The following is a 23,650-nucleotide window of genomic DNA, read 5'->3' as shown; positions in this document are numbered from 1 at the left end:
ACGAGGCACATGAGTCAAATGGCCGAACTACCTTAGCTGGTTCCTTTAGATGTGGAGGAGTAGAAGTTCTACTCCGTCTCCTCAGAGGAACCTCATTTTCACCACTTGCATCGGTGATCTCATTCTTTCGGTTACTACTCAGAGCTTTTGGCCATAGGTGAGAGCGGGAATGTAGATCAACAGGTAAAACGTTAATATTTTCCAAACTAAATTCAGAAATTTCTGGCCTAATTCTAGCAGCTAAACAACATTGTAGATGGGGCCTCGTATGATGCTGTCTCTAATTACTTGCATTCTTTTGCCTCTGTTTTTCTAAAACACTGCATAAATGCATCACTGATTTGTTGTTTTCTTAGGTAATCCAGTTAGAGTCCTTTCCTTTTTTCGTCTGTTCTTTGAAGCCCTCTTCAGGAACTGTTCTTGATTCAACTGTTAAATTGTCTTTTTTTTCAGATTCCAAAGTTGTAAATGTGTATAAAAAAAATCTGCCTATTGCGTGTCTTTGAACTGTAAAGTTTGATTTCTATTTCCACCGAGAAATTACAAAATATATAAAAAGTAACTAATATAGCAACAACACAATTCTTGAAAGTATGCTGTTGTTGAGTCCAGTGTACAACCTATTCAGAATTGAGATTCTTTCTTTTAGAGACAAAAAGTGAAAAAGCTGCTCTCTAATATGAGAATATGTACAATATACTTTGATATTCATTAATGTAATGGGCACCTGACAGGACCTGACAGCCATTTCCATGTGAAATTGTGTGTAATTGTAACTTAAGAGTGAAAGCCACTGTGACACAATCCATCTTGCCTGTGGTGATACATTTTAAAGAAACATCTAAAATATTGCCTCTCATATATCTTGTTACGTCTTAATAACAGACAGAAGGGATTTAAAACATAAAGTCCATGCAAATTTGTTTTGGAAATGATGAATTACTTTTCCTCCTCAGAACATTTTACATCTGCAATTTCACTTCCACTCAAGTGCAATTTAAGCAACTAAGAGCACAGGCAGCTTGAACGGGGTGTTTTGGGACACTCTTCAAGGCGTGTTGGATCCGACTCTAAGAGATAACAGTGATTTGTGGGGAAAAACTGCCATGCAATTTGAAGGAGAAGAAGTGTAAAGCAAGTAGAAGGATGACTGAGAGCAACAGGGTCACTAAACATGCTGCTAGTGTGCAATAAAATCCAATGCTGGTGAAGGAGCAGAGAAGAAGAGAACTCAGTTATTGGGTAAGCGGCAGCCTGTAAACAACTTAAAACCCCTCGGCGTTGGGTCTCACTCGACTGTGAAAGGAAAACCCTGATGGTTGTGTTTTCTTACCCTGTGAAGTATGAGAGGCAGTGAGAGTTGGAGCAATACAGACTGCTTTCTTCACTGTTAACATTGTTAGTGTCAGCCAGTCTCATGGTGCTCTCCATCACTTAGGGTCACAATATTTAGGACTCAAATGCATTAGAGGAGATGCCGGCTATATGGCTGTATTTGTTTTGGCTGCCGAGCACAGGGAGTAATGATGGTGGAGGTCCAATGAAGACTTTACATAGCTGCAAGTTACAGAGCTGCATTGTGTGTGCTTTAAGGCCCGAGGTTGACAGAGTGGCAGAGAATTTTCATTTTATGGAAGTCATTTAAAATTGATGGTTTTTCATGATATCTCCTTTTGCATTGCTGAAGCAATAACACTGGTAATTGGTTACATTTGTTTCTATTTTTTGGCTTAGTATTACTGCCTTCATCTTTATTACCCTGCATATATATGCGGGATCTCGTGATATACTGGACTTGAATGAAATAGCCTGGAGGCAACATATGGTAGCTAACAATTAGCATGTATTTACTTATTTTATGGAACTCTTTAATCTGCCCAGTTAACACAAGTGTGCTTTCACACATGTTAACCAGGTCATTTGGTCTATGCCAAGGAATAACAAGACATATTGTCGCTTCTTCATTCAGGAGCTATACTGAGATCCCAAGGAGGAGGCTGGGGACTAAACAGCAGCCCATACTGCTCTTTTCTGCCTCACAGGCACATATTGTGTAACATTGTGTAATATTGTGCCTAAAATCAAGAACTGACTCATTTGTGTGGCATTGCCACATGAAACCGTACTTTTTTGGTGAAGCTGTTGTTAAGAGGTCTTTTAAACAGCTAGTGCCAATATCTTTTTGTTATTCCAGGCAAAGCTGAATGATAGTTGGAAAAACATGCTGAAGTGTTGCTACTCTGCTCTGCTTTACTTTTAAAATCCCAGCAGAAATAAGGTTAAATTAAATTCGGTATTTTTGCTTCTGTTAATTTGTCAGGGAAAATCCAATCTTTAGTCAGTAAGGTTGGATGAAATTCACACTCACTGGCCAGTTTTTTAGTTACACCTGTTTAACTGCTCATTAACAGAAATATTTAATTAACAAATATCTAAGTGCTGAAGCTCAAACTGAGCATCAGAATGTGGATAAAAAAGTGATCTAAGTGATTTTGAAACTTGCATGTTTGTTGGTGGCATAGATTAAAAAAAAACATGCCTGGTCTAATTCTGTGACATTTGGATGGCAGAGTCAGAATTCGGTCTGAACAAACATGAAAACATGCATTCATCCCCTTGTAGGTACTGCTGGTGGTGTAACGGTGTGTGGGATATTTTCTTGGCACACTGTGGACCTCTTAGCACCAGCTGAACATCATTTAAATTCCACAGTCTACCTGAGTATTGTTGCTCACCATGTCCATCCTTTTATGACCACTGTGCACCCATTTTCCGATTGCTGCTTCCAGCAGGATAAAGGACTTTGTCACAAAACTCAAATCTCAGATTGGTTTCTTGAACCTGACAAGTGAATGTACTCACATTTCAATCCAATAGAGCAGCTTTGGGATGTGACGGAATGGGAGATTTGCATGATGGATTTGCAGCCAACAAATCTGCAGCAACAGTGTGATGCCATGATATTGATATCGAGAAAAATCTCTGAGGAATGTTTCCGGCACCTTGTTGGATCTTTGCCATGAAGAATTAAGATAGTCCTGAAGGCAAAAAGGGCTGGAATGCTGTACTAGCAAGTTGTACCTAATAAAGTGCCCAGTGAGTGTAAGTTGGAAGTGTATTGTAACAATAAGAACATTCTGACATTAGGCTGACAGAACTTCACAAATCACTCAGGTACACAGAATATTAAATCATTTATACAACGTGAGAATAGTTTGCTATAATTTACCTATTTTACTAAAATTTCCTGGGATGTTGTTTGAAAAGCAGAGAAGAGCAAGAGACAAACTTGACCAGAAACATTTTAGGCTTTTAATTTTCACTATAAGCTTATAATATCCTGTTATACTGTAAATTACAGCCATAACAACTAACAGTCTGTTAATGATTTTTAAAGTAATCTAGATTTTGAATTGCTATAAAAATAATTTCTAACTATAAAATTTAATCATTGGTCTATTTTTCTGTACCATCTCAAATGAATCTTGCAATGCGTCTGGCAGCAAGCAGTGGAATGCTGTGTGGAATTCTATTTTTCACGTAGTCACGATCCATGTATTTAGTTTAACTGACAGCTCTCGCAGTGTGACTGGCAGCTATCGCACCAACCCAAAACAACCCAAAATGAAATGGGCATATGCATCAGAGCTCATTTTTATCTAAATGGAACACAAACACGAGAACAAAGCTGAGGTCAGTGTGACTCACTCAAGCAGTTTATTGCCTATAGGGGTCATGTTTTTGTGCAGAGCCATGCCCCTCTTAAAGCTACTGCTGACGTAAAAGGTTGACTGCAGAGATGCTTTCATGGTGCTGATAGTGCTGGAGCAGCAGGTGGCATGCTTGTGTGTGTGTGTGTGTGCGTGTGTGCGTGTGCGTGTGTGTGTGCATATGTGTGTTGGAAGGAGCTCTGAAACATAATGTGAGAATCAGCTTCTGACAGCTCTACCACAACATCCTGTCTTCCCATTAGCACGGCAAATGTTTGGCACGATTGGCTGCTGAATTACTGTAGACATTAGGAGTGTGGGACCCACGGACACATCAAAGTCATCAAAAGACTAGCTCTAAAAGGATGGAGGTCTTCTGTGGTTTTAATGGCGGATTTCTTTTTTTGTGTGCAAGGCTTTTAGTTGCCCACATGTTGCACCATGATTATCTTTGTGTTTCTCTCACCAGGGGGAGTGTGGGTGGATAAGAGAGGCCGACTTGCAGCCCTCACCATGGGATTTTGTTGGTTAGGACTAGTGAGAGAGAGGCACAAAATGCCAGCAATAAATACCACAAAATTTATACTGAATGCAAAGTTGTGATTTATGAATTTTGCTACTTAGGGACAACATGGGTTTAAGGTACACTTTTACTGCTACTGATGCTTTTATCTGTGTTGTAACTGAGTACAAACACATCTGCATGCACAGACAGGCACTTTTAGGGTTAGTGCGCATGTTACAAAGTAGCAATGTTACATTGTTACAAAATAACACTATTACTGTGGTCACATTGCATTGTACAATGACTGTACTAAACATGTAGCTGGAATTTGACCTATATTTACAATGTTTCTTTCAAAGTACTATACAGTACTAAATTCAGTAATCACATTACAGCTTCAGCTACATTGTTACATCTGTTACAAAGGTTTTACAGTTCTGTGCAAAATATAATTATTAAAAAAGACCATTATGATAAACACATCAGCATGGCTTTATTTAAAAAATGGTTTTGTTTGAATAAGTGTAGTTGAAAAAAAAAATTTCAGCATCATATTTTCCTACAGGATAGAGTATTTAGTCCTTTAGCTGTTTAGTATAATGCCTGTGGAGAGAGATTGTCAGTGTGGACTGCCTCTCTGGCAGGAGGCTTCAGATGTGATTTAAACCTCCTCTCCAACATGAACAAATTACTGAGGTTCAGTTGCAGTTGTTACCAGTTGGTGTGCCCTAGTGGCTCAGTAAATGTGGAAAAGTTTTTTTTGTTCATTTTTATAAATGTTACAAATTTGGAGAAAGCTCCACATCTATAGTTAGGTAGCAGTGATTTCATACTATCCTTGGATAAAAAGGAGAAAAAAATAGTTCTGGAAAAGACACAGCTAACATAATAACTAATAAATATAATACAGCAGGTGGCAGTGAGCCATTTCCTGGTCTGCAATGGTACCTCTCTTGTTTTAGTGTACTCATCATTAGCACAGCAGCTCGCTCTGCTGTAAATAACATCTTTTCAGCTGGTGTCCATCAGGCACTGAACTTGTATTTCACACCCCACATAAAAAAAAAAACCCCAAGCCTTTCCACTCTGCTAATTCCATCTCACAATAGCAGCCAAATTATTTCTCTGCATGCTCAGGGTCTAGCAAAAGGGATAGTGAAGTAATTTTGGTCAGGGAAAATGAGCGCATTAGAGTATAATGCCTTGCTCGGGTATTAAATGCTATTGGTATCAACAATACAAAAACATGTTGAGAATATGTTTATGAGAATGACAGAAATGCATACAGAAAAAGAAGGGACCAACATGGAAGCGACATAAATGAGTAAAACTGGTCCAAGTAGGCTGAAGCTGGTGTGGTATAACTCCAGGTGTGTGGACAGGAGCTCCGGTGCTTAATGGAATGCACACCCCTCATCCAGTGATCCCAGCTTGGGGATGAAAAGATAGCATATAGCCGTGTACACTTTGCATCATATCCATACATCCATCCATTTTCTTCTGCTTACCCGGGTCCGAGCCACGGGGACAGCAGCCTAAGCAGAGAAGCCCAGACCTCCCTCTGCCTGGCCACCTTCTCAACCTTGTCCTCAACACCAGGCCAGCTGAGAGATTTAATTTGTCCTGGGTGTGCCCCGGGGCCTCCTCTCGGTGAGACATGCCCAGAACACCTCACCCAAGAGGTCACTCAGGGATGGCCGAACTCTTCACTCCATCTCTAAGGGTGAAGCCAGCCACCCTTCGGAGAAACCTGATTTCCGCCGCCTGTATTCGCACACTACCCAAAGCTTGTGACCACAGGTAAGGGTAGGGATGTAGATCAACCAGTAAATCGAGAACTGTGCTTTTACACTCAGTTCTCTCTTGACCACAATGGATTGGTACAGTATTCACCTCACTGTGGCAACAGCAATCCATTTGTCGATCTCTGGAGTGGGCACTCCATCCTTTTCTGGCTGAGGACCATGGCCTCAGACTTGGAGGTGCTGAGCCAAGCCTTTCACCCATTGGCTATGCCTAGAAATTCTGCGGACCAAGCTCTTGCAGCGGTTATATAATCAGCAATGGGTAGCAATGGGTGTCTGGTCCATTGCTACAAGGCTGATGAGTCTGATCCCCCTATAGTTGGAGCACACCCTCTGGTCCCACTTCTTAAAGATGGGAACCACCCCGGTTTGCTAATCCAGAGGTACCTCCCCTGATCTCCATGCAACATTGTAGAGGCATGTCAACCGAGACAACCCTACAACCCCAGAGCCTTCAAGAACTCAGGGTGAAACTCATCATTTTTGCAATATATATTTATGGAAATGGGCAGCACGGTGGCACGGTGGTTAGCACTGTTGCCGCATAGCAAGAAGGTCCTGAGTTCAATTCCACCATCAGGCCGGGGTCTTTCTGTGTGGAGTTTGCATGTCCTCCCCGTGTTTGCGTGGGTTCCCTCCGGGTACTCCGGCTTCCTCCCACCGTCCAAAGACATGCACCTTGTGGGGATAGGTTAATTGGATAATCCAAATTGCCACTAGGTGTGAATGTGCGAGTGAATGTGAGTGCGAATGATTGTCTGTCCCTGTGTGGCCCTGCGACAGACTGGCGACCTGTCCAGGGTGTACCCCGCCTCTCGCCCTATGACAGCTGGGATAGGCTCCAGCGCCCCCCGCGACCCTGAAAAGGATAAGCGGAAGCGAATGGATGGATGGATGGATATTTATGGAAATATAACTTGTATGTAATATATAATATATATGTCTTGTAATATATCTATACTAAAGCACTTCTGGATGGATGCAAACTCCATTTCGTTGCCTTGTACTTGTGACATGTGCAATGACAATAAAGTTGAATTCTATTCTAATTCTATTCTATTCTATCAGCCCCAGGGGATCTGCCACCAAGGAGTTGTTAAACTGCCTCAGTGACCTCCTTCAATCTCCCTTGGAATGCTGTCAAAGTTCTGCCGGATGTGGGAGTTGAAGATCTTGTGGACAGGGACCTCTGGCACATGTTTAGGTATACCAGGTCTGTGCAGAATCCTCCCCCGCTACCTCATCCAGCTCGCCACCAAGTGGTGATCAGTTGACAGCTCAGCACTGCTCTTCACCCAAGTGTTTAGAACATATGGCTGCAGATCTGATGAAACGATTACAAAATCGATCATCGACATGCGGCCTAGGGTGCCCTGGTGTCACATGCACTATGGACACTCTGTTTGAACGTGGTGTTTGTTATGGACAAACTGTGGTTTGCACAGAAATCGAGTAACAGAACACTGCTCGAGTTCAGATCTGGCAGGCCGTTCCTCCCAATCACGCCCACATGAGCATTGGAGCCTATCAAGAGGACAACAGAGTCCACAGGTGGAGCATCCTCAAGCAACTCCAACATACAGGCAGCAAGCTGAGGGCATACTTTGCATCATCTATAAAAGCAATTTTTGCTTACCTGTATTATTGTGGTATATGTTGTAAAGATCATAAAGCCATTTAAGGCAAATTTTAGGGCACATACATAAAAACCACTTAAGCTATATTAGGATGTAATAATACTCTGTGGTCTCAGGGCCAGTATATTAAAAACAAAATGCAATAACTCAATGGAGCAGATGTAGTGATGTTTACTTCTTGAGCAAACCACACACTGAAGGGAATTGCAGCCATTATTGTTTTCTCCAATTGCCGACCACCTTCTAGTGTGCTTCTAGGGCCAACAAGAACTTTAGTTTATTACGCTCAGAGCTAAATTCAGAAGTCTGGAACTAATCCACACTACCTAGTGAACTTAATATTTTTAAAGCCATCAAAAAACTGTGATATTTTTTATTTTTCTAACTTTAGAGTTTAACTATTAAGTTATATTTGTTATATCCACTAGTCAAACTAACAATACATTTCCTTCTTATATCTGGAATTCCATTTTTGCAGCAAAGTATTTAAAATTTCAAGATATGTCACAAGAATTTGTTTGTAAAATCTAAAATGTGTGTATGCAAAAATGTGTCTAATTAAAATAGCCAGTCAAAATACAAAGACACAATTGTGAGACAGGATCTTCGTGTTTTCTTGGAACAAAATAGAAGCAACATCTTAAGTAGTTGCTTGAGCATAGGTGTGTTACTGAGGCACAAGTGAGACGAACAACAATCCTGTTTAAATAACAATAATCATGCATTTAAAAGTTTATTAGAGACCAAATGTTTTTGTAATGTATTTCCTACATGAAGGTGCATGGCAGTTAGGTTAACAAAGTGAATAGAGTACAGTGACAAGCTGTTCATATAAATATAATAAGTCTATGCTGTAATAAAACAGAGACCGTATTTAAAAGTCGGCCTGCATACTCTGGATTATGCCAGTAGAGTATTCAGTGTGCTCCAAGAGCTAGTAATGAGCACCAGAGTTAACTGCTTACCAGTCTTAAAAATCATTCATCACTCTACAAATAAATTATTCTGCTGTTTATGTTCACTCTCCTAAAACCTCTTCAAAAAGGCCAAAGGTTTGAAGATCTTTAAATGTTAATATAGCTCAGAGAGAGTACAAGGAAGCAACAATTCATACTTTATTAGAACTGGTCCTCTGAAGAAAGAAAGCCTCAGAAAGTAAAGGAAAAGACCTGGAAGTTTGTTCAGTAAGAGATAATAAAATATTAGTGGATCAGTGATAGATGAACGTACCATAGACATAGAGGGTGTAGTCATCGTAAGCCTCTCCAATTGAGTTGGATGCCACACAACGGTAGGTTCCATTGTAGGACTTGTTTAGATTTTCAATGTAAAGATCGGCGCCGGTGATAACTGCATGGGACGGTACGTCATCATCCACCTTCAACCAGTTCACCCGCTGTGGCCTGAAATTAAAACACCAGAGTAAGTACAGGAGTAAGATCACACTGCTCTTCATCAGCTAGTTTCGGCCAGTCTTTTAGATCTTTTATTGATCCCCTATATCAGGAATACCTTTTATATATTATATATATATATTTCATACTGCATACCTTGTTTTAAATGAACGGCATTCATATTATCCTTTATTTAGTATGACTAACAACTAAGGTTGAAAGTGAAAATGTATCTTATGTTTATGTGTGTGTGTGTGGTGTGTGTTTTAAAAACACACACACACACACACACACACACACACACACACACACACACACACACACACACACACGTGTAAAATACACACACACACACATATGTGTGTGTGTGTGTGTGTGTGTGTTTTAAAAACAAACACACACACACACACACACACACACACACACACACACATATATATATATATATATACACACACACATTATATATATATATATATATATATTTTTTTTTTTTTTTTTTTTTTTTTTTTTTTTTTATTTAAAAACCATAAAATGCAATCACACTGTCATTCAAATTATGAGAAAATTAAAATTCTTGTCACATTATTTTATATTCCTTTTATTTTTCTTTAAAAAAAACAACATTGTAACATTATAGCCATACATACTTAGAATATGTACAGAAAATGTTAATATTTATATATTTTTTTGTTTTTTTTAAAGTAATACTTTTTTAAAAAAAATATATAATGGCAATTCACAACAACAGTGTTTTACACTGTAAGGTAAAGCCGATAGATTATAGGGTCTATGTAATATTGAAAACAGAACCTCAGTGATCAGACAGTCCAGCAACCACCGGCAACGGTACCAAGGTTATATTACCATTTTAATGTACTCGCTATAGGTTTCATATTTGGGCAATATGCATGTAATAAATCTCCTGTCAATCTACCAAATAATTATCTTGTATGGCCAACTAATGATTAAGGATTGGCCCCAGAGTAAAGGTCATGCAGTACACACACACACACACACACAAATCCCATGGCATCCCAAAGGCAACCAAGAACTTCCATCTTTTGAGTTTTCTTTTTCTTTTTTATATTATCCTCCTAGGACCCTGTGTCCACATTTGTGGACATCACATTTTGGGTTATTTAGACCAAAATACTCAATTTTGCTCTGCAAGGGCCTGATATCCACTTTCGAGGACATTATACTGCTACTGTTCTATCAAAATTCTAACAAATATCCTCATTTGTGGCTCTCATTTTTCTTAGCAGCAAAAATCAGGTAAAAAAAAAAAAACATTTGATAATTCTTTGTTTTTACATTCATCGGGCCCCAATATGCCCAAATATCAAAGAGAAATTAAAAATGCATGCTCTGGAAGAGTTCGGGTCTTAGGAGGTTATAGGTCTGTATTTGTTTTGCACTTTTGGTTATATAAAAATGAACAAGTTAAACAACTCTCTGGACTGACATCAGTATCCGATCTTGGACAACTGTTGCTTAATTGTTTGCATGTTTTGTTCAAGCTCAAATACCTTTTTCACAGTGCAGTCAATATCACAGTAGCCCACCATTCTTTGTTTCTTTGTTTTCAGAGGTCAGTTTGTTTTGTTTTACAAATGACTGTATGTTTGTGGTACACTGCGCTTACGTAGTAATACTCTGACTACTAAGATTTCATGAAAAAAAAAGACCAAAGTCTATTATATGTGTCACAATGTCATGTTTGTCTTTTTATCTAAATCATTCCAGGGAGGTTTAGCAAATTGATTCAATCAGTAAAAACACTTCAGTATATGATTGTTCTACAGTAGACATACATTTACAGGTCCTTTTAACAACTTTACCCACATGTGGTAACAGATTACCATTTCTCTGAAGATAACTAACACAGCTTAATCTTTTTTTGTCTTTAGTTTAAAGCAACAATAAATAATGGTAAATACGATGTATTGAAATGACATCTGTACCTTTGCATACCTCTAAAAGTAACAATAACCGTGCACCAGCCTTGTCTTGAAATTGCAGACTTTCCACGCTTGTATACTTAGAGAAGCTCTGTAGGTGGCTGCCTACCAAGCGTCTTTCTTTGTTCTCTTTTCTACCTTGACTGAGGTTTATAGCAGGGTGACAGATTCCATTTTTATGACAATGAGCTCAAAGTGCCCAGAGTCACAGAGGGTGAAGAGAAAAGAAAAAGACAAAACACCTCTATTTTGCTGCTGCAACTTTCAATGGCCATTGCCAGCTACTGTTATTTCCCCTGAGCATGTGCTGATGGTCTCTCTTGTTGCATTTTGTTGTGGTGTTTTAACTTGTTTCCCTCCATTTGAAAACATTTGGTGTGAAGGGAGCAAGCAAATGGGAGGGGGGTGGGGGTGCACAAAAATCCAGGAAAAAGAAAAATATGAAATAGCTCCTGAAGCTCATTTCCAAAACAAACAAACAAACAAACCACAAGTGTTTTTAATGGCTGTGGTGGATGGCTTGAAAGAGAGAGGACCGTGTCTGCTGCAAGTGTTCTGTAGGTGAAGTGAAATGTAAATTAAAAAAAAAAAAACATTTAGAAATATGAGTTGTTTTCTCAGATGGAGTTGGAAACATAACCTAGAAGAAAATGTTTCTATAGGTGCATGGGATGTTGTGAGGAGGGAAAAATGAAGCTAGGAAAGGAGGTATAGATAGACGGAAGAGGTAAGATGGGGTTGCAAGGAGAGAGGAAGGGCAGGCGTCTAGAATACAAATGGCTGCCTGCAGTCGGGGCCCCCTGTGCTATCTGCTGGTAATGACTGCACAACTCTCAGCAGCTCTAATGAAAATGACTTCCAATTCCCGGCTCACTGTATTGATTGTGTTTTCATCTTTATAAAATGAATACGGGTAGTGAGCTTGTCTCTATGCCAAGTATGAAAACTGCAGGGGGTGGGGGATTGGGGTGGAAGGGAGGGGCATTCAGGAGTGCACACTGTTTTGATCTATGCGTGTGTGTGTGTGTCTGCCTGTTCTGTACTTCTACCTTTCAGAGTTTCATACTGAGTTTTTGAGCCTCAGATGGGAAAATGAAAAGTGAAGACAGTTAAAGATTGGTTCTAACTTTGATTCATGGTCAAGACTGGATTACGACTACGGTTTAAATCTGAGGGCCAATTTAAAGCTGGCATTGGCTGAACCTGCAAACAGAGTTCAGCTGTTGATGTCATACTCATAACGTCATCCATGATGAAATGCATTAGAGCTGCCTGTGTAGGCAAATGCGAAAGTGCCTACGAGGGTTTCGCACACAAAGATTTTGACAAATAAAGTGCAGTCAAGAGTCACCACTCGTTCCCTTGTATTTCGCTTCTAACAAAGCAGACATTCTTGTCATTTTTTAAAGTGGTCTTAAGCAATTGCTCTCCAGGCTTTCTGAAGGCCTTTCAAATTTTTCACCCCTTTTCAGCCCAGAACTTGTACCTTGAACCATTTTTAGATTAGATTAGATTAGATTTTGATCTATTACATAGTAACATCTGGAGAGTGTCTGATTGGCAGTAGCTTCATTTTTTTACCATGACTATGATGCCAAATGTACTGCCAACGTACTGACTTTTTAACCTTGTTCCAAACTGTTTTCACCTTATAGATTATATTTCCATTAATGTATATAGTCGAATATTGAAAAAGAAAATCATGGAAAATCCTAATTTAACAGATATAGATAAGAAATGAAGGGTGACATGAGACACAATGCTGTAGATCAGCGATCCCTAACCTTTTTTGCGCCATGGATCAGTTTAATGTCAGACAATATTTTCACGGACCGGCCTTTAAGGTGTCGTGGATAAAATGATACAACCAAGAGAAAAACTGTGGTATTTTGTAAATATAATAATAAATGCAAATTCACTGTGTAATTGTGTAACTTTATTAGAAGCGTCCTCCTGAAACACGCTAACAACATTGAGAGTAACATCCTCCTCTCTGCCCCTTAATGCTCTCTGGTCGCTGGTGGTAATGCATAAATAGTTCTTTCAAAATAAGACACAACTACAACACAGGAAAAGACCCAGGGAAACACAGTTAACGATAAAAGCCCTGAAAACCATAAATTTCACACCTGAGCCTCAACTCTCGTGGCCCAGTACCATACGACTCACAGACCAGTACCGGTCCGTGGCCCAGGGGTTGGGGACCGCGGCTTTAGATGAAAAAAATACTTAATTGTGGGCGATCGTGGCTCAAGAGTTGGGAGTTCGCCTTGTAATCGGAAGGTTGCCGGTTCGAGCCCCGGCTCGGACAGTCTCGGTCGTTGTGTCCTTGGGCAAGACACTTCACCCGTTGCCTACTGGTGGTGGTCAGAGGGCCCGGTGGCGCCAGTGTCCGGCAGCCTCGCCTCTGTCAGTGCGCCCCAGGGTGGCTGTGGTTATATGTAGCTTGCCATCACAAATGGGTGAATGACTGGATGTGTAAAGCACTTTGGGGTCCTTAGCGACTAGTAAAGCACTATACAAATACAGGCCGTTTAATAACACACTAAGAAATTATGATTGCTTATGTTTGGTTGCATTTTAACCTGCTTAGAAAGTCTACACCTCACTCAGACCTCTAAGGAAGGAAACTAATTTCAATCACATTTCAGTAATAACCATCAATCACTCTTTCATGCTTCTAATTCCCTTAGCAAAACACTTTCCCGAAAAACTAAATTTCACACACTTTCAACTCTCCAGCAGAGAGGACAGCTGAAGTCCGTGACACCAGAGACTGCATTTCAAGGTATAAAAACTTCCTCTGAAACGTTTTAACCCTCTACTGAAGCGCCATGAAAACCATTAAGTTTTAATGGCGTGGGCCTTTTTCTAAGGCTGCCATTTACCTTTGAATTTGAACAAAAGAAGCACCTGCAAGTTGGTCACATTGAGTTTGTAATGTAATTTTCATAACAGCATCTTCATCTCATGATTGTGTTCTGTTCAAATTTGAACTAGCTTGTCAACATACTAATTTGATAGATTTCAACAGTACCAAGTACAATTTATTGATATTTGAACAGTTCAGCAGGTCTCCTGCCGGAGGCTCTCAGGGCTACGCTCAACCCTGCTCTCCCTAATGGTTTCATTTGCACTCCATTACATCTCATATCACAAAGACCTGCCATCTAAACAAACCAACAGCTGGGTTTACCGATGATGCAGGTGAAATAATATCCTAATGAGCAACAAGCTGGAGCTTTCAGATGATAAGGCTAGGCATTTCAAAGGGCTTATTTGCACCGAGTCACTGTAAGTTTTCAAAATGGTGAGAAAAATTAGTTGAGGACAGTTTTCTGTTCACAGCTCTGTGTACCACAAATAATCATTTAACTTTAATCACAAAATTGACTTCATGAGTGCATATCCAGTGTCTCAAATCCATCAACATACTCTCTCTCAGCCTCATACACTTTCCCTAGATACCTTGAGAATATTATCACTCATCATTTAGGGGAAAAAAACACCCAGCCTATTCAACCCTCTGCCTACTGAAATTCTAACTGCAAGACATTAGGACCCACTCCCCTCACTATTATTAATGCCCTTCTGCTCGGTCCTCCACTTTTAAAGCAGCAGTAATTAAATACCTGCTCAAAATATCACACAGTAATTCTGATGTATTTCATAATTACAGGTCAGTTTTCAAATTTCCCCTTTGGAAATCTGAAAAACGAACATAGAAGCCATTCAATTACGTGATTATGTAGCCAGTAATGGGTATTTAGACTAGCCAGGACCCAGGTCCTTATCACATTCCACTCACAGTTTTTCTCCCTGAAACTGTACTTTCACAGCCATTCTATCCATCAGCTGAACTCCATCGGCTAATTAGAAGAAATCTCTGCTGTCTGCGAGAAGATTAGTTCTAGAGCCAGTGTTGAGTAAAACAACACACTGTGCTCGTCAGGTTTATGTACCACTCTTAGCTTCCTCTTCCACAGAGTTGTGACATTTGGCATTTCCAATTTTCTAATTTGTCATCAAAAACTAAGTTTTAGCCCATGAGGCAATGTTCACGAGTCACTTTTTTTAATGCCAGGACATGGCACGGATCATCTCGTTACAATTGTGTGAATGTTGAGTAGTGGCATTCACGTGGGTGGTATTTTGAGCAAACAGACTACGCACGCTCCACATGATAATAGTACTTCCTGTAGCACTGGCATATATCAGCTGAACAATGTGGCCCACCAATTAGTAAACAGTCCACAGATAAGCTCAAGAAGCATGACCAAGAGTCCAAAGTACTGACGTGTCCTTCAAACTCGCTAGATCCCCATGTGATTAAACATATACAGGATGTACAGGGAGTGCAGAATTATTAGGCAAATGAGGGGCAGCACGGTGGCATGGTGGTTAGCACTGTTGCCGCACAGCAAGAAGGTCCTGAGTTCAATTCCAACACCAGGCCGGGGTCTTTCTGTGTGGAGTTTGCATGTTCTCCCCGTGTTTGTGTGGGTTCTCTCCGGGTACTCCGGCTTCCTCCCACCGTCCAAAGACATGCAGCTTGTGGGGATAGGTTAATTGGATAACCCAAATTGTCACTAGGTGTGAATGTGCGAGTGAATGTGAATGTGAGTGTGAATGGTTGTTTGTCCCTGTGTGTTAGCCTTGCGACAGACTGGCGACCTGTCCAGGGTGTACCCTGCCTCTCGCCCTATGACAGCTGGGATAGGCTCCAGCGCCCCCCGCGACCCTGAAAAGGATAAGCGGAAGTGAATGGATGGATGGATGGATGGATGGATGAGTATTTTGTCCACATCATCCTCTTCATGCATGTTGTCTTACTTCAAGCTGTATAGGCTCGAAAGCCTACTACCAATTAAGCATATTAGGTGATGTGCATCTCTGTAATGAGAAGGGGTGTGGTCTAATGACATCAACACCCTATATCAGGTGTGCATAATTATTAGGCAACGTCCTTTCCTTTGGCAAAATGGGTCAAAAGAAGGACTTGACAGGCTCAGAAAAGTCAAAAATAGTGAGATATCTTGCAGAGGGATGCAGCAGTCTCAAAACTGCAAAGCTTCTGAAGCGTGATCATCGAACAATCAAGCGTTTCATTCAAAATAGTCAACAGGGTCGCAAGAAGCGTGTGGAAAAACCAAGGCGCAAAATAACTGCCCATGAACTGAGAAAAGTCAAGCGTGCAGCTGCCAAGATGCCACTTGCCACCAGTTTGGCCATATTTCAGAGCTGCAACATCACTGGAGTGCCCAAAAGCACAAGGTGTGCAATACTCAGAGACATGGCCAAGGTAAGAAAGGCTGAAAGACGACCACCACTGAACAAGACACACAAGCTGAAACGTCAAGACTGGGCCAAGAAATATCTCAAGACTGATTTTTCTAAGGTTTTATGGACTGATGAAATGAGAGTGAGTCTTGATGGGCCAGATGGATGGGCCCGTGGCTGGATTGGTAAAGGGCAGAGAGCTCCAGTCCGACTCAGACGCCAGCAAGGTGGAGGTGGAGTACTGGTTTGGGCTGGTATCATCAAAGATGAGCTTGTGGGGCCTTTTCGGGTTGAGGATGGAGTCAAGCTCAACTCCCAGTCCTACTGCCAGTTTCTGGAAGACACCTTCTTCAAGCAGTGGTACAGGAAGAAGTCTGCATCCTTCAAGAAAAACATGATTTTCATGCAGGACAATGCTCCATCACACGCGTCCAAGTACTCCACAGCGTGGCTGGCAAGAAAGGGTATAAAAGAAGAAAAACTAATGACATGGCCACCTTGTTCACCTGATCTGAACCCCATTGAGAACCTGTGGTCCATCATCAAATGTGAGATTTACAAGGAGGGAAAACAGTACACCTCTCTGAACAGTGTCTGGGAGGCTGTGGTTGCTGCTGCACGCAATGTTGATGGTGAACAAATCAAAACACTGACAGAATCCATGGATGGCAGGCTTTTGAGTGTCCTTGCAAAGAAAGGTGGCTATATTGGTCACTGATTTGTTTTTGTTTTGTTTTTGAATGTCAGAAATGTATATTTGTGAATGTGGAGATGTTATATTGGTTTCACTGGTAAAAATAAATAATTGAAATGGGTATATATTTGTTTTTTGTGAAGTTGCCTAATAATTATGCACAGTAATAGTCACCTGCACACACAGATATCCCCCTAAAATAGCTAAAACTAAAAACAAACTAAAAACTACTTCCAAAAACATCCAGCTTTGATATTAATGAGTTTTTTGGGTTCATTGAGAACATGGTTGTTGTTCAATAATAAAATTATTCCCCAAAAATACAACTTGCCTAATAATTCTGCACTCCCTGTACAAAGGCAAGCAGGCTCCACCCCAGAACCCACAGGGCCCAAGGGAACTGCTACCAAAGTCATTCCACCAGACATGACAAGACACCTTTAAATGTCACATGTCAATGCCAGAACACCTATACAAGAGGCCTAAAACAATAATAATCAGGTGGTTTTAATATTACAGCATAATAAAGGGACTAACAAGATACCCCTAAAGAAAAACTCTGGAGATCTGAGAGATGCTTGGTTGTTCTAAATGGGGAAGACTTGGAAAGTCGAGTATGCAGGATTTAGACAACAATCGCATTACCTTACAACACTCATTATTATGTTTGCATTGGTGTATAGTTCACTGAAAATAATAATCACAGTTTTTTCATTAACTTATAATGAGCCCTTTTATATCTACAAAGGGAAAAGGTTGTCGCTTATGGATTCAGCCACAGCTATAACCCAAAATGGACAAAATCAACAGTATCTCCACAGAAGGTGTTTTCAGATAAATTCTTTTTTTTTTTGTTAAGCCACTTAACATAACAGAAAATTGACCAAAGATCCAATTTTAAATTGCATCTTTAAGAACAACAAGGTTCTATTAGCCAAAATCAGATGCTAATAGCAAGCTATTAGCCAAAATCAGATGCTAATAGCAAGCTATTAGCCAAAAACAGTGCATCCTTAAGAAAGTCGATGGAACTAGACAAGTGGAGGACAAAAGAAGCGACAGACCAAAAAAACTACAGCAGAAAAAAACATTTGAAAGTCATGTCCCTAAAAATATGGAAATGTATTGCAAAGACCTGACATAGGACCTCAGAAACGCATCTAGCCCTTAAGTTGATACATCTGCTGTTCACTGAAGCCTCATCAGAAATGTCCCGGTGGAAGGGTGGCTGTCAAGAAGCCATTCTTACGGAATGAAAACAGGGAGAAAACGGAGAAGCATGCTAATTACAAAGGATCTGGACTAAAAATCAATGCCAGCAGGTCTTATGGAGTGATTCCAGTAGGTAGAATAGTGAGTGGCAAGTAATTTGTAAATCACGGTGGAGGCTCTGATATGGTTTGGAGCTTCCCCAGTGGTGTTGGAGATCATGCAACGGCTTTGTTTTTCATGATAATGTTCTCAAACACACTGTAGTAAAAGCATAGTTGGATAGAAAAACACACCATGGAGCACTATCAGTCATGGATTGGCCTGCCCAGAGCCCAGACGTCAACATTATTGAAGCAGTGTGGAATAAATGGCCTTCAAGAAGCCTGGAGAACTATTCCCGAAGACTAGTTAAAGAAATGACAAAAAAGGTGACTAAGAGACTTCAGGCTATGCTAAAGAATAAAGGAAGTCATACCAAATATTGACTCTGAAGCTCGTTAGAACCGTACAGACTCTGCTTTTACAGTACCTTATATACAGTCATTCCATATATGTTTGCACGTTTCAATAAGTTGCTGCACCTATTTCCCATTTTCTGAGCAAAATATAAAGAAGGATTGGCTCAAGACTTTTGCACAGTACTGTACACTAGACATATATAACGTGTCTCACTCATACACACAGACACATACTTTGGAGGTGTGTGCAGTATATGTTATGTTACCCATCAAAAGAGAATAAAAACTCTATGCTTACAATAAGCCAATGATTCATCACTGGCATTATAAGTTATGCCAGTTTAGCTAATGAGAGAACTAAATTTATAGTATCCTCGCCATTTTACCTCAACTAAACCCACTGCTGCTTCTGAGTTCTCAAATCCAGTAGAATATTTTCTGTCTGCTTTTCTCCATTCACTTTTATTTTGCGGTCTTATACTAACTACAAAGGGGGAAAGTCTTTGGACTTATGTCCTTTTATAACTTCAAAGGTGCAGTGTAACCATGAATGGTCTGGAAGCCTCAGATGAAATTAATGCATGATACTGTGAATAGCAATATGCACTCCATATTTGCATGTTTTCTCATAGTTCAACGAAGGCTCCAATAAATCACAAACTAATAGTGCTTTTGTGTTTTTCCTTTTTCTATGCTTGGGTTGAACGTACTGTCTGGCTGCATTAGATTAACATTAGTTTTTGTGTGCCAATGTGCCACATTTACAAATTGTAACATAGACAGCAGGAGGTGTTTTTGGTGGATGGTGGGCGTACAAAGCGACTCTTACACAAAGGACCGGGTTTCACATCCAGACTTCCATCTGTGGTTAGGTTTAGGCAACAAAAGCACTTTGAATTGGGTTTTGATTGAATGTACATAAACACACTGTGTGTCAAGTCACTGTTGCTTTTTTTACTGTATTAAAAGTACACCATGGTCTTTCCTAAGTGTTGTGAGTACCTAAATGAACGTATTAAAAAAACTTAAATAGTGCTTTAGTCAGTACAAACTCGACAGACAGAATATTCTTGCAGAACAAAAAATACAGCAGTGAGCAAATTTCTAATACCAAAAACCAAAAACATGCCATATGTACAGTGATGTGCAAAAGTCTTGAGCCACCCCACATTTTCTAGGAAAATGGGAAATTGGTGTGTTTGGGATCTTTGTCATGCTGTGCCACCCTTCCACCATTTCTGATGACTCTCCATTGTTGGATCAGCCGGGGTCAGATGCAACTCTGAGGTCCTGTGTCAAGTCTGAGCTAGATTTTTCCTTTTTCTTCAGGACATGACTTTTGGATACTGTTCATCTGCTGTAGATATTTTTTTTTAGGCGTGCTTATTCTTCTTTTGTCCTCAATTATCATATATGCAAAGTTTTCAGTTAACAGCTCTATGGGAATCACGATGGTCAAACTCTGTAGTCTTTGTTCAGTGTTGAGCAGCTTAGAAAAAAAAAAGATTCCTCTGAAAATGGTCAGGTACAAAGACTGGATTGAAAATGAGTGAACAGCAGCCAACATCCAAAGAAAAATTTGGAAGACTGTCAGAAAGCCTGGAGAACGATTGCTCAAGACTACTTTAAATATAATAAGAAAGTCTGCCTCTGAGGAAATAAAACGTGATGAAATCAGGGGTGGCTAAAGACTTTTGCATAGTACTGTATTCCTAATACTAACAGCAAAAGCCCCGTACAGCCTTCTGTTGGAACCCATTTATTGACTATATAAAAACATTTTTTGTTTGTTTTGTTCTGTTTCTCTTTACGTGAGCCTCGGGTAGGGAGGGAGGGGGGGGTTCTTTTTTTTTTAGTTTTGTTTTTCTGTTTTTTTCTGTTGTTTTTTTTTGTGTATAATTGCAACGTTTTCATTATGTATTGTGACCATGATTTGTGAAAAAAAAAAAAAAGTGATTGAATAATCATAGATTTTGAAATTATGTCTTTTCCATGTACAGATGCTTTTAATTCCAGTGCAAGCTAACTGCTGCTATGTTCATTACTTCTCAACAGCAAAACTAAAACAGTAACAGACAGAGCCACACGCCACAATGCACTGATGGTATGTCAGTGAATACACTGATGTGCAACTGTTGGCAGGCAGGCATACCTGTTTCACCACGGCTGTCATTAATTGGTTAAATGTGTATGTTTGTGTGTGTTTGCTTGTGTCATACTCGGGTTTGCCTCTGAATTTACACGACAGTTCCAGGTTCTCTCCTTCTCTGGTCAGACCCTGAGGAAATTCTACCACGATCTTAACTTCTGGTTTGTCTGAAAAAATGAGAAAAACACAAAGTATTAAATATCCAGATAACATTAGTGACAAACTACAAGTTCTTACCATGAATTCTGGTCTGCTGTAAAAATATCTATAGTATAACTTTAGTATCAACATAATGATAAGCACATGCATCAAAGCTGAAATTTGTGGTCAGGAGTAGAACGTAAAACTGCTAAATCCAATTCAACCTGGGAGTGACATGCAGAACAATGAAGTTGCACGAGGCATTGGTTGGTGTCAATCAGCTTTGCCGACTTCTCGCATTTATATGAACTGAGGGAGGATTTCGAGCACTAATAAGGTGTCCAAGGAGCAGGGAGATCACATCTAAGATCTTGACCATTCAAGGCTTAAAATAAGTAATCTGAAAAGCAGAACCCACAAACAACACTGTGAATCCTTTTTGTGGATCTTCAAATGAAAGAAGCAACCAAATATTGATTAAATTTATTAGTTGGTTCATAATTTTAGTCATCAGACTAAAATTATGCATCCAATTTCTTAGATGTACTTACATCTAAGAAATTGGCCTCTTTTTTAATGTGGGCTCTTTTACCTTATATTACATAAAGCACCTTCTGGTGACAATTGGAGATACTAAGCCAGCACTTGAAATCTGAGATTTTAAAGGGGACATACAGTTATATACAAACCAAAAGACTTCTGGAACAATCTCCTTTGACAGATGAGACTTAAGTTGAGATGGCTGGTCATATTGCATAGCTCTACCTTTAGGGAAAACCAATCGCAGCATATCGGCACAAACACCTCATACTAACTGTCAGTGGATGGGTGATAAATCGGACTTGTTTTGCTGCCACAGGCCTGGACACCTTGCAGTCAGTGAGTCAAACATGAACTTCTCTGTTCTTAAATTTGATTCCTCTAGAGTCAAATCTGAGGCCATCTGTCTGACAGCTAAAGCTTGATTAAAACTGGGTCATGAAACAGGATAATGATCCTAAGCACAGCAGCAACAGAATGCAGCAAAGATCAAGTAAAAGTCAACATGACTTAAATGGTGTGGTGGGACCTTAAAAGAGTTGTGCCTCAAAGGATGCCACAAACCTCATTGAAATGAAGCAATGTTGGAAGGAAAAGTGGTCCAAAATGACTCCACAATGACGTGAGACTGATAAAGTCACACAGAAAACAATTATATAAAGTTATCGCTGTTAAAGGTGGTTCTACAGGCTGATAAATCCTGGGATATACTTTGTTTTTAAAGGTCCTGCAAACACTTTCTTTCCCACATGACATTTGATTTTTCCAGGGTTATATTGTACATGGTAAAAAATCAGGGATTCCCTGTACAGACTCTTGGGGAACCCCACAAAACACAGGAAGCATAAAAGGGAATCTTTCCATTAAATGCGTTCTCCTTATACGGATGTTGTTAAAAACCGTAGAGAGAGACAGAAAGTTGTTAATAATGGTTAAAATGTTCAGGGCAAGCATTTGAAATAGCTTCTACTTTTAAAAAGACAGAAAGGGAATGGTGCCTGAAGAGCAAACCCTTAAAAGGTGCGAGGATTAACAGGAAATACAGCAACAAGAACAACATCCATGACCTGCCTCAGCAGTGTTCAAGCATCAGAGGAGGCCAGGTCATGTTTAAGTTGCTAAAAGGCACTGTTATTGTTATTAGGACTGAGCTGCTATGTTGCTTAGTCCGGGGGGGATTTGACTTGACATTAAGTAAACAGTAAATTACTTTCAAGGTGTTTTCCTTTAAATTTCCTGCTATTACAGCCTGTGCATACAGATTACAGAGCATCAAACCAGCTATACGTGAGCATATTTTTGTTTAGTGTACATTTTAGGTTCTAGGCTATAAAGTTATTTTTATTCCTGCTCTATTTCTTTTTGCCACTGTTCCCTGCCCCAGCCAACTGATAAATGTTGTCTTATCTTATCTTTGGTGGATATGTAAATTAAAGAAGACAGCAAAACATAAAGCACTAGGAGATGATAGGTGGGCACTGGGCAGGATCACAAGTAGCTTGGTATGTTCAAAGATGCTTCCTGTTAAAGTTGCAAAAGCACTTTAGTAGCTGTTACAGCTGGAGAAAAAAAGCATGTAAGAATGCTGTTTTGACAAATCAGTGGGGTGCTTTGACAGTCACCGCTGTGCTATTCTCTGCACCCGTGGAGTTTTGGTTGTTCCCATCGCACTGACTGTTGCTGGTGCTATCAAAGCCTTTTTTTCACCTTGGCGTAAGAGACGACTGAATGTAATGTTTTATTCAATCTATCAAACGGATAAGGGATTGAATTCGTTCTTGCCATGCACTGAATGGGAAATGGGAAACGGAAGCTCTCGTCTGACTTACAACCTTTCGCTAAGGTTTAAAAATGCCAGGTATGTTTTGGTTGATGGTTCCAGTCAATGAGGTGTCCTGCTGACAGAAAACCGAAGAACATTTGCTTTTTATCTTGCCGTCTGCTCAGCAACAGCACATCTCAAAAGGGAAACATCATCCCCATCTTTTTTGTAAATGCAATCGATGTCACAAATACCATTTACTTGAATGTAATAAAAAGAGCATAAGAGTATTTTTACCCCATGAAAACAAAAAGTTTTGTTCTAGTTTTGTTAAAAATTTAACATTAAATAACAGAGAGAAATGCCATTCAGTGGAACCATTTTATTTCAAAGTAGAGT

The 23,650-nt window shown here is 39.9% G+C and overlaps 1 protein-coding gene across 5 annotated transcripts in view; it reads right to left on the bottom strand.

Moving 5' to 3' along the window:
• The window catches only part of cadm1a (cell adhesion molecule 1a), a 458,218-nt gene that overhangs the window by 61,989 nt on the left and 372,579 nt on the right, over nt 1-23,650 (bottom strand). For all 5 annotated transcript variants that reach the window (XM_040032420.1, XM_040032421.1, XM_040032422.1 and 2 more), the window contains 2 exons: nt 20,879-20,975; nt 8,888-9,060 (listed from right to left, as the gene is read on the bottom strand). In XM_040032420.1, coding sequence (XP_039888354.1) covers nt 8,888-9,060; nt 20,879-20,975 — 270 coding nt within the window. The remainder of the gene's footprint in view (nt 1-8,887; nt 9,061-20,878; nt 20,976-23,650) is intronic.

The sequence above is a fragment of the Simochromis diagramma genome, unplaced genomic scaffold, assembly GCF_900408965.1.
Source record: "Simochromis diagramma unplaced genomic scaffold, fSimDia1.1 OVJJ01000216.1, whole genome shotgun sequence".
NCBI classification, from domain to species: Eukaryota; Metazoa; Chordata; class Actinopteri; order Cichliformes; family Cichlidae; genus Simochromis; species Simochromis diagramma.
The sequence above is the reverse complement of the archived record's forward strand: the minus strand, read 5'-3'. Positions and strand labels throughout refer to the sequence as shown.